The sequence below is a fragment of the Salmo salar genome, chromosome 14 (assembly GCF_965601325.2).
Source record: "Salmo salar chromosome 14, fSalSal1, whole genome shotgun sequence".
NCBI lineage: Eukaryota > Metazoa > Chordata > Actinopteri > Salmoniformes > Salmonidae > Salmo > Salmo salar.
Window position 1 is genome coordinate 62,479,747 of NC_138304.1, and position 18,090 is coordinate 62,497,836.

General features: G+C 43.4%; 1 protein-coding gene across 3 annotated transcripts in view; it reads left to right on the plus strand.

Moving 5' to 3' along the window:
• nudcd1 (NudC domain containing 1) overlaps positions 1-18,090 on the plus strand; it is an 88,798-nt gene that overhangs the window by 66,090 nt on the left and 4,618 nt on the right. The window contains exon 10 of one of the 3 annotated variants that reach the window (XR_014380270.1): positions 6,130-6,266. The exons of 1 other annotated variant lie outside the window; for it this stretch is intronic. Coding sequence is in view for 1 of the 2 variants with exons in the window: in XM_045693612.2 (XP_045549568.1) it covers positions 6,130-6,143 (14 nt within the window). In the remaining variant the exon portion in view is untranslated. Of the gene's footprint in view, positions 1-6,129; positions 10,756-18,090 lie in introns of those variants that run through there. One more of the 3 variants, XM_045693612.2, reaches the window with a different exon arrangement.

The following is an 18,090-nucleotide window of genomic DNA, read 5'->3' on the forward strand; positions in this document are numbered from 1 at the left end:
TAGATAGCCCGGCATCACAGGGCTAGCTATTTAGACACCCAGCAAGTTTAGCACTCATCGAAGTCAGATTTACTATAAGAAAAATGTTATTACCTTTGCTGTCTTCATCAGAATGCACTCCCAGGACTTCTACTTCAATAACAAATGTTGGTTTGGTTCAAAATAATCCATAATTATATCCAAACAGCGGCGTTTTGTTTGTGCGTTCAAGACACTATCCGAAAGGGTAAATAAGGGTGACGAGCATGGCGCAATTCGTGACAAAACAATTCTAAATATTCCATTACCGTACTTCGAAGCATGTCAACCGCTGTTTAAAATCAATTTTTATGCCATTTTTCTCATAAAAAAGCGATAATATTCCGACCGGGAATCTGCGTTTAGGTAAACAGACGAAAGAAAATAAAGCATTCGGTCGACTTGGACACGCGCCTAAGCCCATAGTACTCTGATCGGCCACTTGCCAAAAGCGATAATGTGTTTCAGCCAGAGCCTGCCTCGATATCGTTCAGCTTTTTCCCGGGCTCTGAGAGCCTATGGGAGCCGTAGGAAGTGTCACGTTATTGCAAAGATCCTCAGTCTTCAATAAAAAGAGCCAAGATGAAACACAACTTCTCAGACAGGCCACTTCCTGCATGGAATCTTCTCAGGTTTTGGCCTGCCATATGAGTTCTGTTATACTCACAGACACCATTCAAACAGTTTTAGAAACTTTAGGGTGTTTTCTATCCAAAGCCAATAATTATATGCATATTCTAGTTACTGGGCAGGAGTAGTAACCAGATTAAATCGGGTACGTTTTTTATCCGGCTGTGTCAATACTGCCCCCTAGCCCTAACAGGTTAACTCTATCTACATGTACATATTTCCTAAATTACCTTGACTAACTGGTGCCCCAGCACATTGACTCTGTACAAGTACCCCCTGTATATAGCCTCGCTATTGTTATTTCACTGCTGCTGTTTAAATATTTATAACTTTCATTTTTTTCTTTTTTTTAACCTCTCTGGGCTACGCGGGACGAATTCGTCCCACCTACGCAACAGCCAGTCTAATCCAGTGGCGCGATTTTCAAATACCTTAGAAATGCTATTACTTCAATTTCTCAAACATATGACTATTTTACAGCATTTTAAAGACAAGACTCTCGTTAATCTAACCACACCGTCCGATTTCAAAAAGGCTTTACAACGAAAGCAAAACATTAGATTATGTCAGCAGAGTACCCAGCCAGAAATAATCAGACACCCATTTTTCAAGCTAGCATATAATGTCACAAAAACCCAGAAGACAGCTAAATGCAGCACTAACCTTTGATGATCTTCATCAGATGACACACCTAGGACATTATGTTATACAATACATGCATGTTTTGTTCAATCAAGTTCATATTTATATCAAAAACCAGCTTTTAACATTAGCATGTGACGTTCAGAACTAGCATACCCCCCGCAAACCTCCGGTGAATTTCCTAAATTACTCACGATAAACGTTCACAAAAAACATAACGATTATTTTAAGAATTATAGATACAGAACTCCTCTATACACTCTATGTCCGATTTTAAAATAGCTTTTCGGTGAAAGCACATTTTGCAATATTCTCAGTAGATAGCCCAGCCATCACGGCTAGCCATTTAGACACCGACCAAGTTTAGCCTTGACCAAAGTCAGATTTACTATTACAAAAGTTTGATTACCTTTGTTGTCTTCGTCAGAATGCACTCCCAGGACTTCTACTTCAATAACAAATGTTGGTTTGGTCCCAAATAATCCATCGTTATATCCGAATAGCGGCGTTTTGTTCGTGCGTTCCAGACACTATCCGAAATGGTAAATCAGGGTCGCGAGCATGGAGCAATTCGTGACAAAAAAAATCTAAATATTCCATTACCGTACTTCGAAGCATGTCAACCGCTGTTTAAAATCAATTTTTATGCCATTTTTCTCGTAAAAAAGCGATAATATTCCGACTGGGAATCTCCTTTTAAGTAAACAGAGGAAAGAAAACAAAGCTTTCGGTCGACGCGGGCACGAGCCTGAGTCTCACAGTACTGTAACCAGCCACTACCCAAACGCGCTACTTTGTTTCAGCCAGAGCCTGCAAAGCCACGATTCAGCTTTTTGACGCCTTCTGAGAGCCCATGTGAGCCGTAGGAAGTGTCACGTTATAGCAGAGATCCTTTGTAATGGATAGAGATGGCAAAGAAGTTCAAGAAATGGTCAGACAGGGTACTTCCTGTACAGAATCTTCTCGGATTTTGACCTGCCATTTGAGTTCTGTTATACTCACAGACACCATTCAAACAGTTTTAGAAACTTTGGAGTGTTTTCTATCCAAAGCCAATAATTATATGCATATTCTAGTTACTAGGCAGGAGTAGTAACCAGATTAAATCGGGTACGTTTTTATCCAGCCGTGTCAATACTGCCCCCTAGCCCTAACAGGTTAACACTTTTCTTGTTAACTTCTTAAAGTATTTCACTGTAAGGTCTACACCTGTTGTATTCGGCGCATGTGACATTTACAATTTTATTTGAGTAATATGGTACGTTTTGGGGGTTTTAGTCAAGATTCTTGCAGCCGTGTGTAGCACTAACTGAAGCACTTTATTTAGTGCTTTATCGGGTAGCCGGAGAGTGGAGCGTTGCAGTAGTCTACTCTAGAAGTGACAAAAGTATGGATTAGCTTTTCTGCACCATTTTTGGACAGAACATTTTAGATTTTTGCAATGTTACGAGGATGGAAAAAAGCTATCCTTGAAATATTCTTGATACGTTCGTCAAAAGAGAGATGAGGGTCCAGAGTAACGCTGAGGTCCTTCAGTTTTATTTGAGATGACTGTACAACCATCAAGATTAATTTTCAGACACAACAGCAGATTTCTTTGTCTCTTGGGACCTAGAACTAGCATCTATGTTTTTTCCAAATTTAAAAGTAAAACATTTGCCGCCATCCACTTCCTTATGTCTGAAACACAGGCTTCCAGATTAGGCAATTTTGGGGCTTCACCATGTTTCATCGAACAGCTGTGTGTCGTCTGCATAGCAATGAAAGTTGATATTTTGTTTCTGAATGACATCACCAAGAGGTGGGATATATAATAAAAACAATAATGGTCCAAAAATGGAACCTTGAGGAAGGCGAGCTCGAGGCTAACGTTTGCTCATTGATAACTAAGGTGGCATACCTCGACAATAGATGTAAAGATATGGAAAGTAGAATGCAGAGGAACAACATTTGTCTACTGGGAATACTGGAGGGAGTGGAGGGCCCAAGACCCACGAAGTTCATGGCCCACCTGCTTCAGGAGCTGCTCGGTCTGGAGGAGAAGCCACTGCTAGACCGGGCCCACCGCACTCTGCGTAGCCGACCCCGGGATGGAGAACCCCCGCGACCATTTGTCATCAGGGTGCATTTCTTTCACGTCCGCAATGACATACTGAGGAGATCGGGAGAAGCATCCCCTCTCCTCTATAAGGGTAAAAGTGTCTCGATATTTGCGGACTACACCACAGCTGTGGCTAAGAAGCGGGCTAGCTTTGGAGCTGTGAAGCACCAGCTACGCGCCTGCCCGGGCTTGATGTTCGGGCCTCATCTACCCTGCTGTTCTGAGACTGACTTTACCGGATGGCTCCATGCACAGATTCGAGGACCCAGCTTTAGCGGCAGATTTCATCAACAAGAACGTGAAAGCGGCTGTTGTACCGCATGGTGTGGAACAAATGGTTGGTTAGGTGGTATTCTTAGCAGGCTAGTTAGCAGGCCGAATGGTTTGCTAGCGAAGCCAATTTTGCTGGGTTCATCGACATTTGAATGTCATTCTCTTTAAAAAAAAAAAATCATTTCTAACCCAGGTTGCCGCCTCGAATGCCAATATCCGGCTGTTTTCATGGTTCAGTCATAGTTTTACCTTCTGTATTGCTGTTAAACCTCTCTTAACCGAGGTTAGTTTGTTGGGACCAATCTATGTATGTTTGGCTTACTCTAGTTAAATGGTCACAAATCTCAGTTAGCACAGAGTAAGAGTTATCATGCTTTGCTCTAAAGTCAGAAGAAATACAATCCAGGGGGCGCTGTTGGAAGCCAAGGATGTAGAACGCGTTTCCCTATCACTCCTGAGTTAGTGACCAAATGTATATATTTAACCTCTATGGGCTAGGTGGGACGCTAGCATCCCCCCCCCCCCGTGGTGCACTCCATCAACAGCAGGTGCATTTCAAGAGCGGCAAATTTGAAACCAAATAAATGTCAAAATTCAAATTTTTCAAACATACAACTATCTTACACCCTTTGAAAGATAAACATCTCCTTAATCTAACCACGTTGTCCGATTTCAAAAAGGTTTTACGGCGAAAGCATAAAGTTAGATTATGTTAGGAGAGTACATTGACAATAGCTGTGTGTAATGTTTTGTCAATTCAAAGACAGGGTCACCAAAACCATAAAACCAGCTAAAATGATGCACTAACCTTTTACAATCTCCATCAGATGACACTCCTAGGACATTATGTTAGACAATGCATGCATTTTTAGTTCTATCAAGTTCATATTTATATCCAAAAACAGCGTTTTACTATGGCATTGATGTTGAGGAAATCGTTTCCCTCCAATAGGAGGGAAGGACCACTATTGTTTTCACTATATATTTTACCTCTTGGGGATGTCATTCGAAAACATAATGTTAAATTTCACTGCTATGCGGACGACACACAGCTGTACATTTCAATGAAACATGGTGAAGCCCCAAAATTGCCCTCGCTAGAAGCCTGTGTTTCAGACATAAAGAAGTGGATGGCTGCAAACTTTCTACTTTTAAACTCGGACAAAACAGAGATGCTTGTTCTAGGTCCCAAGAAACAAAGAGATCTTCTGTTGAATCTGACAATTAATCTGGATGGTTGTACAGTCGTCTCAAATAAAACTGTGAAGGACCTCGGCGTTACTCTGGACCCTGATCTCTCTTTTGAAGAACATATCAAGACTGTTTCAAGGACAGCTTTTTTCCATCTACGTAACATTGCAAAAATCAGAAATTTTCTGTCCAAAAATGACGCAGAAAAATTTATCCATGCTTTTGTTACTTCTAGGCTGGACTACTGCAATGCTCTACTTTCCGGCTACCCGGATAAAGCAGTAAATAAACTTCAGTTAGTGCTAAATACGGCTGCTAGAATCCTGACTAGAACCAAAAAATTTGATCATATTACTCCAGTGCTAGCCTCCCTACGCTGGCTTCCTGTTAAGGCAAGGGCTGATTTCAAGGTTTTACTGCTAACCTACAAAGCATTACATGGGCTTGCTCCTACCTATCTTTCCGATTTGGTCCTGCCGTACATACCTACACGTACGCTACGGTCACAAGACGCAGGCCTCCTAATTGTCCCTAGAATTTCTAAGCAAACGGCTGGAGGTAGGGCTTTCTCCTATAGAGCTCCATTTTTATGGAATGGTCTGCCTACCAATGTGAGAGACGCAGACTCAGTCTCAACCTTTAAGTCTTTACTGAAGACTTATCTCTTCAGTAGGTCCTATGATTAAGTATAGTCTGGCCCAGGAGTGTGAAGGTGAACGGAAAGGCTGGAGCAACGAACTGCCCTTGCTGTCTCTGCCTTGCCGGTTCCCCTCTTTCCACTGGGATTCTCTGCCTCTAACCCTTTTACAGGGGCTGAGTCACTGGCCTACTGGTGTTCTTCCATGCCGTCCATGGGAGGGGTGCGTCACTTGAGTGGGTTGAGTCACTGACGTGGTCTTCCTGTCTGGGTTGGCGCCCCCCCCCCCTTGGATTGTGCCATGGCGGAGATCGTTGTGGGCTATACTCGGCCTTGTCTTAGGACGGTAAGTTGGTGGTTGGAGACATCCCTCTAGTGGTGTGGGGGCTGTGCTTTGGCAAAGTGGGTGGGGTTATATCCTGCCTGTTTGGCCCTGTCCGGGGGTATCATCGGATGGGGCCACAGTGTCTTCTGATCCCTCCTGTCTCAGCCTCCAGTATTTATGCTGCAGTAGTTTATGTGTCGGGGGGCTAGGGTCAGTCTGTTACATCTGGAGTATTTCTCTTGTCTTATCCGGTGTCCTGTGTGTATTTAAATATGCTCTCTCTAATTCTCTCTTTCTGTCTTTCTCTCGGAGGACCTGAGCCCTAGGACCATGCCTCAGGACTACCTGGTATGATGACTCCTTGCTGTCCCCAGTCCACCTGGCCGTGCTGCTGCTCCAGTTTCAACTGTTCTGCCTGCGGCTATGGAACCCTGACCTGTTCACCGGACGTACTTGTTGCACCCTCGACAACTACTATGATTATTATTATTTGACCATGCTGGTCATTTATGAACATTTTAACATTTTAACATTTTGACCATGTTCTGTTATAATATCCACCCTGCACAGCCAGAAGAGGACTGGCCACCCCTCATAGCCTGGTTCCTCTCTAGGTTTCTTCCTAGGTTTTTGGCCTTTCTAGGGAGTTTTTCCTAGGGAGTTTTTCCTAGCCACCGTGCTTCTTTCACATGCTTTGCTTGCTGTTTGGGGTTTTAGGCTGGGTTTCTGTACAGCACTTTGAGAATATCAGCTGATGTACGAAGGGCTATATAAAAATAAATTTGATTTGATTTGAATAACCGGCAGTCAAGTCAGCACCACAAATTAAATAATTAAAATTAGAAAACATTGGTAAAATATTATATTGTCATTTAAAGAATTATAGATTTACATCTTTTGAACGCAATCAACTTGCCAGATTTAAAAATAACCTTACTGGGAAATCACACTTTGCAATAATCTGAGCACTGCGCCCAGAAAAATACGCGTTGCGATACAGACTAGCCACCATGTTGGGGAGATCTAAAATCGAAAATACTATGTAAATAATCCGTTACCTTTGATTCTCTTCATCAGATGTCACTTCCAGGTATCACAGGTCCATAACGAATATAGTTTTGTTCAAAAAAGCTCATCATTTATGTCCAAAAATCTCCGTCTTGTTAGCACATGATCTAAGCCCGCCGGACTTCACTTCATGAACGAGGGGAAAAAATATATTTACGTTCGTTCAAACATGTCAAACGTTGTATAGCATAAATCATTAGGGCCTTTTTTAACCAGAACATGAATAATATTCAAGGTGGACGAATGCATTCTCTTTTATAACGTATTGGAACGAGGGTACCCAACATGAACTGCCTTCCCCGTAGCTCAGTTGGTAGAGCATGGTGTTTGCAACGCCAGGGTTGTGGGTTCGATTCCCACGGGGGGCCAAGTACGAAGAAGAAAAAAATTGTATGAAATGTATGCATTCACTACTGTAAGTCGCTCTGGATAAGAGCGTCTGCTAAATGACTAAAATGTCAAAAAAAAAAAAGTCAAAAATGAACTCGCGCGCCAGAGTCTAATCGGCCATCACCGTTCCATGGCTCTTGTTCGGTCAGATCTCACAGTAAAAGACTCAAAACACTTTGTAAAGGCTGGTGACATCTAGTGGAAGCAATAGGAAGTGCCAAAATATTCCTCAGCCCCTGTGTTTTTCAATGGCATAGGTTTAAAGGTAATACAACACATCAGATATCCACTTCCTGTCAGAATCTGTCTCAGGGTTTTGCCTGCCAAATGAGTTCTGTTATACTCACAGACACCATTCAAACAGTTTTAGAAACTTTAGGGTGTTTTCTATGCATATATAATAAGTATATGCATATTCTAGTTACTGGGTAGGATTAGTAACCAGATTAAATCGGGTACGTTTTTTTATCCAGCCGTGAAAATACTGCCCCCTAGCCCCAACAGGTTAACCTTCAAAATTGTATATATTTGTGTTTGGCCAGGTGTCTGAAGAGACTACCTGAGATTTTTTTTTGTATTTAGGGTTTTGCTTGCATCTCAGTTGGGGAGATGCTTCAGCAAAGGAGGGTGTGAGGGAAGGGTTTTTTACCTCTTTATTTGTATATAGTTTTTATGTCTTTTGTGCCTCGTCACTTGTCATTGTTTTTTAAATTTGCGCTTTTAGGTTCAACTAAGATTTTTAGTTTACATTGTACCTTCTCCTTTACACGTCCTTTCTCTCTTAAGACATGACTCAGCTGGAGGGAATGCCTTTAATTTTCTCACTTGGAACTGCAGGGGCATAAATAACCCAGTTAAACATATTAAGGTGCTAGACCACCTTCATCAATTGAAAGCTCACATCTTTCTCCAAGAAACTCATCTGAAGGTATCACAACACTCAAGTCTTAGGTGCAGATGGGTGGGTCAGGTGTTTCATTCCTCATTTCAGAGTAAGGCAAGAGGGGTGGCTATTTTACTTCACAGATCGGTACCTTTTACATGTTCCAATGTGATCGCAGATCCCCATGGTAGATACATAATTGTGTGGTAGGCTCTCTACACTCCCAGATATGTCTTCCCATATGTTGATTTTAGGTGGTGACTTTAACTGTTGGTTAGATCCATATTTGGATCGATCCTCCACTAAACCTACCAACTTATCAACCTCAGCTAGAGTTGTCCGAACCTTTGTCTGAATTCGCCGTTTCAGATCCTTAGAGAATGTTTAATCCAGCTGGAAAAGCATACTCCTTTTTTCTCATCAGTTCACCACACTTTTACACGCATAGACTACTTCCTTGTAGATGACAGGCTCCTCCATTCCATATCTTCATATAATCCAATTGTTGTATCTGACCACGCCCCTGTTACTATGGAAGTAGCCTTTCAAAATGTTGACAATCTGCGACCGCCTTGGCAGCTAAATACCCAACTGCTCAGCAATTAACACTTTGTCAATTTTCTTTAGAGTCAAATCAACTTTTTCATGATTACAAATAGAACCCCCGAACATTTCTGCGTCTACTCTCTGGGAAACTTTGAAAGCTTATATCAGAGGTGAAATTATTTCTTACACCGCACATGAGAACAAACTGAAAACGGATAGGCTATCTATGTTAACACGCTGTATTGTCCAATTAGATGACATTTATGCCGTTTCACCGTCCCCGGATATTTATAAGGAACATTTAACTCTGCAAGCAGAATTTGACACATTATTAACAGACCAGGTTACTGAACTGCTTGTCAAGTCTAGGAGCGCTTACTATGAACAAGGAGATAAAGGCAGTAAATTATTAGCTCAAGTTACGTCAAGTATCATCATCATTTCAGAATCCTAAAATTCGTACATCATCTGGGATATCATTAGATCCTAGGTGGATCAATGATGAGTTCAAGAGATTTTACCAGTCTCTATATACTTCTGACGGCTACTCGGCAGAGTTTTATAAAAAGTTTATCTCCAAAATAGCCCCTATTCTAATTGAAATGTACAATGAAGCATTTGTAAATGGTGCTCTCTCACAGACACTCACTCAGGCAACCATTTGTCTTATTCTTAAAACAAACAAAGACCCTCTTGACTGTGCATCATACCGTCCAATTAGCTTGCAAAATGTTGACTATAAAATTCTTGCCAAACTTCTGGCAACGCGTCTGGAAACAGTCCTCCCATCAATTATCTCACCGGATCAAGCAGGATTTATTAAAAATAGACACTCATTCTTCAATCTTTGGCGATTATTTAATATTATATATAATCCTTCTGTCGTCAATACTTCTGAAGCAAATATATCCCTGGATGCGGAGAAAGCGTTTGATCGGGTGGAATGGAAATACCTTTTTTACACTAAATAAATTCGGCTTTGGCTCCAAATTCATGGCTTGGATAAGACTTCTGTACTCATCCCCTCAAGCCTCTGTCAGGACTAATAACACTCAATCAGACTGCTTCCCTTTGCAACGATCGACACGCCAGGGTTTCCCTTTAAGTCCATTACTGTTTGCCCTCGCCATAGAACCACTTGCAATAACACTTCGCTCCAAGCCCCTCATCAAAGGTATAGTCAGATACGGACACGAACACAAACTGTCCTTTTATGCAGATGATTTATTATTATACACATCCAACCTTTCTGTCTCTGTTTCTGCTGCTCTTGCCACTTTCGCATCCTTCGGTCACTTATCAGGGTATAAACTGAATCTCAGTAAAAGCGAATTGATGCCGCTGAATATGGCCGCAAAGAATTCCCCTTTACATAACTTGCCATTTAAAATTGCTCACACTAGTTTTATTTATCTCCGGGTACATGTCACAATCAGATTTGAAAACCTTTTTCAAGCCAACTTTGATCCTCTTTTAACCCGTACTAAGGACGATTTGGAACGCTGGTCTTTGCTACAACTCTCTTTAGTCGCAATAATTATGATAAAACAAATACTCTCCCAAAATTCTTATCTCTATCATTGCCTTCCGATTTTTCTTCCCAATACATTTTTCAAAAAGATTGACGGCCTAATACTACCCTTTATATTGGGCAAAAAGCCCCCCAGGATGCGAAAACAGCTTTTGCAGAGGCCCAAACCAGACAGCGTAGCTCTACCGGATTTCAGAATCTATTATTGGGCCGCCACTGTGAGGACACAATGCAGTTTACGACAAAATGTTATCCTTCTTCCTCTTGCTGAGGAGCAGCAGGGGGTACACTCCTATCTTGTGGAGCCTATGTACCTGGAATCATTAATGACAAAATAACTTCCAGAAACACAACAAATATCAGTCAAATAATGACATTTAGATTTACAGTCTTAAATGACACAATGAGACAACAACAAATAAGTGCATAGGGCCTATCATATCCCTAAGCTAGAAATGCAGAAATCTTTTTAGAGGAAAACATAATAAAGCTTACCAGCTTGTTTGCTGCATTAACCAAGGTTGCATATCTTCCATGTTTCATTGTCTTATTTGCCCATTAATCTGTTGCCTTCATTTTTTGGGGCCTTTAACTTGACCTTTAGCTGTATTATTGCACCACAGAACTTGCACTTCTTTGATGCTACTCCTATTGATGTGTTACAACTAGGACACAGCTTACGGCTGGAGCCATTCTGCATGAAAGGTGGATACGAAAGTGTCAGAAAGAATAGCCCTATACACATAACTTTGACTGATGGAATGCACCAGGGAGGTCTACTCTGGCATGAGGCTTGAATTGACACGGAGAATTAGAGATTGTGAGATAAAAACTATACTAACAATAGCAATTAATAAAGAGAGTTTGGCCAACTAAGGAGCTGACGTTGAGTTCGCATTAAACATCAAGCCCTGACCCTTCTCAAACCCACTAAAGAAGTGCTGTGTGTGTGTTTGAAGGTGACATGGGTTTCAATGACTCAATCATATGGGTCAGATCTGATAATGGGCCTCGCCTAGTAATAAAACTAAGCCTGAGGCTTTAACATGCCACACTGTAACGTAATGTGTCATACTAACTGTTGTAATCTAGATGTAGGCTACCTGCCATAGCCTTAGGTGCATAGTGCAATGAGTGTCGTTAGTTGACAGATGAAACAGTACCTGGGCCAGTGAGATTCAGTTACTTATTATAAGATACAATTTTTGAATAATCTCCTCCAGTTAGTTTGCATTTTTAAACTACAACCTGGTTTGTTTTTGAAAACACAAGAAATGAAAAAAAGCTGAATTAAAAGAGAAAAAGTTTCCACTTACTTAAAATGCAGCCAGAGGATAGATCAAGAGATCTGTATCAAGAGGATGGATAGAAAGAAAGAGAGAGAGATAGACTAAAGGTGTCAGCCCGTAGGTCTGAGTGGTCTGAATAGAAGGGTGGTAGGTGTGAAAGGTCTTTATTTGGAGCTACAAAGAGAGAATAGAACAAGTTTAGAATTGTATTTCACCGCTGTATATGTAGGATATTTTTTAACTGAGCATTAAAATGTACTTAATTTGTAAGTGGATCACATCACAAAAACTACAGGTGGTGTACATCCACATTCACTGTGGATGGGAGCAATGCTGTCTGGTGGTCCCAATTCATCCATTGTTTGGAATTGTTTTCTCCACAAGATCTAAAACTGTCTTTTGAAAGGCTTTGCAAAGACAAGTTGAACTAGCTCTATTAGACAGGGGTGTCAAACTCATTCCACAGAGGGCCGAGTGTCTGTGGGTTTTTGGTTTTTCATATCAATTAACACCTGGACAACCTAACCAGGTAAGGGGAGTTCCTTAGTCATATGTGACCTTCCTTTATCATTCAAGGGTGGAGCAAAAACATGCAGACACTCGGACCTCCCATGATAGGAGTTTGACACATGTAGATTAAAGTAATTAACCACTCAAACTAGTTTAATCAGGTGTGTAGATGTTGCCCAGAACAAAATCCTGCGCCCACCATGAAACTCCATAGACTGTAGCCTAGCTCGCTAGCTAGCTGAAACTGTTGAGTAGGCCTATAGCTAAGATTTTCATTGAAAACCTTGACAGATCAGTGAAAATGCATAGTGGTTTGAGAAATGTCGTAAAAAGCAATAAATCAATCTCCATAACATTACATACTAACGATTACAATCACGTTGTTTTACTGCATACTTCACTTACCGGGAAAGAGAATGATCGCATGGGAGGATCGGGTACGTTCCAAGTTGCCTTCTTTGTTGAAGTCATGATGCGCATTTGTGTTGTAGGTCAACATACACAGATTCTGCACAGAATAAGAATATACATTCAAACTGCCTGGAAAAGCGTTTCTTAGATCACCCGCAAGGGTTTTGATCGGCCAACATATCTTTTCTGACTGCAATGAGCGCAACACCCAAAAATATTAAGTGAAATCAAGCATAGACAGTATTTGCCATTGATAATGTATTTAAATGTTCCCTGGCAAAGAACCCAAAGACTGCCATTACTTGGAGTAATCTCTGAACGGTTTCAAAATGCCTACCTGTTAAATACATTGTCTTGTCTGCAGCAAAAACATGTATCGGAAGAGTGGAGTGGAAGATTAAATATATTTGTTTCAATGGAAAAATCACCCATAGCCTACATCTGTCTTCAGATTTATTTTATGTATGTTGGCTAAACATTGGATGTAGGTGTCACGTCCTGACCAGCAGAGGGCGTATTGCTTAGTCTTGGTCAGGATGTGGCAGGTGGTTTGTGTTTGTTGAATGTTGTGTTGGTGATTGGGACTTCCAATTGAAGGCAGGTGTGTATAGTTGCCTTTGATTGGAAGTCCTATATAGGTGTGTGTGTTTGTCTTTGGCGTTGTGGGGAATTGCTCTTGCACTGCGTTTTTGTATGCCTGTAAGACTGTGCCTGTCGTGTGCATTGTTTTTCCAGTGGATGCTTTACTCCTTTTTTGAATTAAAACATGAGCATCCACAATCCCGCTGCGCCTTGGTCCTTCTCTCTCACATACGACATATTCGCCGAAGAGTACGACATATTCGGTGACAGAATTCCCCACCAAACCAGGACCAAGCAGCAGAAGAAGTCTGGCGAGGACTGGGGAACACGACGGGTAAGGGAGACCGAGAGGCACCCCCAAGATTTTTTTAGGGGGGGGCACAAGGGCTGTTTGACGGGGCAAGACTGGAGTGCCAGTCAACAGTTACCAGAGCTGCCCGCCAGTCAACAGTCACCAGAGCTGCCCGCCAGTCAACAGTCGCCAGAGCCGCCCGCCAGTCAACAGTCGCCAGAGCCGCCCGCCAGTCGTAAGTCGCCAGAGCCGCCCGCCAGTCGTAAGTCGCCAGAGCCGCCCGCCAGTCGTACGTCGCACGTCGCCAGAGCCGCCCGCCAGTCAGGAGTCGCCAGAGCCGCCCGCTAGTCAGGAGTCGCCAGAGCCGCCCGCTAGTCAGGAGTCGCCAGAGCCGCCCGCTAGTCAGGAGTCGCCAGAGCCGCCCGCTAGTCAGGAGTCGCCAGAGCCGCCCGCTAGTCAGGAGTCGCCAGAGCCGCCCGCTAGTCAGGAGTCGCCAGAGCCGCCCGCTAGTCAGGAGTCGCCAGAGCCGCCCGCTAGTCAGGAGTCGCCAGAGCCGCCCGCTAGTCAGGAGTCGCCAGAGCCGCCCGCTAGTCAGGAGCCGCCAGAGCCGCCCGCTAGTCAGGAGCCGCCAGAGCCGCCCGCTAGTCAGGAGCCGCCAGAGCCGCCCGCTAGTCAGGAGCCGCCAGAGTGGCCCGACTGCCGGGAGATGCCAGATTGGCCCGACTGCCGGGAGATGCCAGAGTGGCCCGACTGCCAGGAGATGCCAGAGTGGCCCGACTGCCAGGAGATGCCAGAGTGGCCCGACTGCCAGGAGATGCCAGAGTGGCCCGACTGCCAGGAGATGCCAGAGTGGCCCGACTGCCAGGAGATGCCAGGAGATGCCAGAGTGGCCCGACTGCCAGGAGATGCCAGAGTGGCCCGACTGCCAGGAGATGCCAGAGTGGCCCGACTGCCAGGAGATGCCAGAGTGGCCCGACTGCCAGGAGATGCCAGAGTGGCCCGACTGCCAGGAGATGCCAGAGTGGCCCGACTGCCAGGAGATGCCAGAGTGGCCCGACTGCCAGGAGAGGCCAGAGTGGCCCGACTGCCCGGAGCTGCCAGAGTGGCCGGACTGCCCGGAGCTGCCAGAGTGGCCGGACTGCCCGGAGCTGCCAGAGTGGCCGGACTGCCCGGAGCTGCCAGAGTGGCCGGACTGCCCGGAGCTGCCAGAGTGGCCCGACTGCCCGGAGCTGCCAGAGTGGCCCGACTGCCCGGAGCTGCCAGAGTGGCCCGACTGCCCGGAGCTGCCAGAACCGGAGCCACCTCCAGAATATAGGTGGGTTGGGGAGGGGGGGTGTAGCACAGTGCCGTCGGTGACGGCAGCCACCCTCCCTTCCCTCCCTTTTTTGTTTAGGGGTTATTGTTTGTTGGTTTTGTTGGGGTATTGGGGATTTTCTTGTTTTTCTTTTTTAGGTGCATCCCGGAGTCTGCACCTTGAGGGGGGGTACTGTCACGTCCTGACCAGCAGAGGGCGTATTGCTTAGTCTTGGTCAGGATGTGGCAGGTGGTTTGTGTTTGTTGAATGTTGTGTTGGTGATTGGGACTTCCAATTGAAGGCAGGTGTGTATAGTTGCCTTTGATTGGAAGTCCTATATAGGTGTGTGTTTGTCTTTGGGGTTGTGGGGAATTGTTCTTGCACTGCGTTTTTGTATGCCTGTAAGACTGTGCCTGTCGTGTGCATTGTTTTTCCAGAGGATGCTTTACTCCTTTTTTGAATGAAAACATGAGCATCCACAATCCCGCTGCGCCTTGGTCCTTCTCTCTCACATACGACATATTCGCCGAAGAGTACGACATATTCGGTGACAGTAGGCTAAACATTGGAACCACTCCAATATTATTGTGTAGACATGACTTAGTCTTAAAGCAAACAAACATTTGTTTATGTTATATTTTATTTTTTGCATTTATTTCCTTATTAATTTATTTCCTTTAGTTTGTTAATTCTATAGTTATATTGTTTGTTGAATAGCCTGTATCTCAGACGACCAGAACCTTAATAATAATCCCCATACTTACGTCACAAACAATAATTATACTAGTTGACTGCAAGGACACATAGTAGGACACTGACACTCACACCGAGGTGGCCGTGAATGGGTATGAGGGCTGGATACGCCGCGACCCAGACCCTACTATTGTCTATTACACATACCAATGCCTCGTTCAGGTGCTATCGGAGTTCTCAGAAATTCCTAGTTCCGACTGGGAAGTTTCACTTGAATGACCCTCATATTATAGCATATCACCCCCATCCTCTGTGAACTCCGCTGGCTCCCTGACTTCCACCGCATTAATTACAAGATCCTCCTGACCTAAAAAGCTCTCCCCCACCTTGCGACCCCTTACCTCTGACCTTCTTCTCTCCTACCAGCCCTCATGCTCTCTCTGCTCAACCACAGTTGGCCACCTTGTCATCCCCAGGTCCAATCTCCAGAGTTTCAGTGACAGGGCCTTCTCCAGGGTTGCTCCCAGGTTCTGGAACTCACTCCCTCCAGCCATTCGTGACTCTGAGTCCATCATCATCTTTCAGTCCTGCCTAAAAACCCACCTCTTCACCATGGCCTACCCTTACCTCCCCCGCCATGATTCCCACACACACCTCTTCTGTTTCACACACTCGCACACAACTCACACATACGCGCAACACCTGCTCGCTCACTCACCTGCTGTCTCACTCACATACTCACACATCACACCCTTTCCTTGAGCCCTTCTTACCTCTATTTAGCCCCGTTCATACCTGGTTCTAACATGCATTATTTGTCCTGATCTTGTCCACAGTCTGATTGTTCCCACATTTTCAGACAGGTGTAGACGATTAAAAGAAGCATTGTGATCAGATCTTCCTGACCACGTCTGGAGTTGACAGTGAAACCATTTAAATCATCCTACCTTCTAAAATCATTGACAGGTGGCACCATTGACTTATGGAATATATGTCTTAAAATAAATAAATAAGTATTATTTTGAAAGAATATCTGTCAAAGAATTAGCATACAAGGCGGGACCAGTAAATCTGTTCACAATGCGGACACAGTGGACTGATAAGACCATGTGTAGACGCATTTCTAAAAATGTGGGCATGATCAGAATGTGGACAAGATCAGGTCAAAGGATGCATGTTTGCGCCAGCATTTTGGATTTGAGAACAAATGTTTCATATAAGGCAATAGTAAAGGTCACCTTTTTAGAATTAAGAAATGAAATAATTTTATGTATATAGTCCCCCCAATTTGAAGAAGCCATAAGTATTTGGACAAATTCACTTAGAGTGTATCAAATTGTACATTTTAGCTTCACTGTCCAAATACATATAGTGTTGAATGTACAGTATATCCTCTATTCATTCTAAGAGATTAGTTGGGGGGACTATATACATAAAGTGATTTATTTTCTTAATTGTAAAAAGGTGACCTCCTTTACTATCACCTTATATGAAACATTTGTTCTCAAATCCAAAATGCTGGAGATTAGAGTCAAATTGTACATTTTAGCTTCACTGTCCAAATACATATGGTGTTGAGTGTACAGTATATCCTCTATTCATTCTAAGAGATTAGTTGAAGTAAACATACCATCCAGAGCATGGCTTCCACCTCACTTTCTGCTCCTGACCCTTTATTATGCAACAGATAAAAATGTCTGTTTTGTTTTAAAGCTGCACTATGCTGAAATTGCTCCCCAATGTCATGGTAGCTAATATCAGCTGTTTGAAGCTGTTGTACAAAACTTAAGAATGGGAAGCATAGCAATAACGCACACTGTAGAACAGATCTAACGCTTCTTAGACTTGCTTTCAAGTAGAATGATGATCTGTAACTAACATTTCTATGTGAATTTGGTCGTGCCACCCAAAAAGTGACATATTGCCACTTTACCTACAAGCTCTATGCACTGCAAGTTAACTACAATTGGTGTTGCACTAGGATTAGCCTGTAAATACAGTCACAAGAATTTCAATGTACTGCTGATTTACCTCCTTTGAAGTTCTATTGGCAAGAATCTTGAGAATAGGGAAAATCGTTTGCCCCGGATGCACTGGACACTGAAACAATAAATGCATGTATTTATTTAATCACCACCCACCAGAACATGAATAAAGGTAGCGGGACAGTGATTCGCATTATTCATTTTACATCTATGCCTAGCCTTATACTACACTCTTAGAAATGGTTATTTGGCTGTCACCATAGGAGAACCCTTTTTGGTTCCGGGTAGAACCCTTTTGGTTCCATGTAGAACCCTTAAGACAAAGGGTTCTACATGGAACCCAATAGAGTTCTACCTGGAACCAAAAAGGGTTCTCCTTTGGGGATAGCTGAAACCTTTTATTTAAAATACTAAATTCTGGAGTATAGATCCAAATTTCACATTTTAGCTTCACTCTCCTAATTGCATTTTTATTTTACCTTTATTTAACTAGGCAAGTCAGTTAAGAACAAATTCTTATTTTCAATGACGGCCTAGGAACAGTGGGTTAACTGCCTTGTTCAGGGGCAAAACGACAGATTTGTACCTTGTCAGCTCGGGGATTCGATCTTGCAACCTTTCAGTTACTAGTCCAACACTTCAACCACTAGGCTACCCTGCCGCCCAAATACGTATGGTTTTGGCTGTACCTTGGTATTGGACATTACAGTGCCTTGCAGAAGTAGTCATACCCCTTTGAAACGCCTTTGACAGTGATTACAGCTGTGAGTCTTCTTGGGTAAGTCTTTTAGAGCTTAAC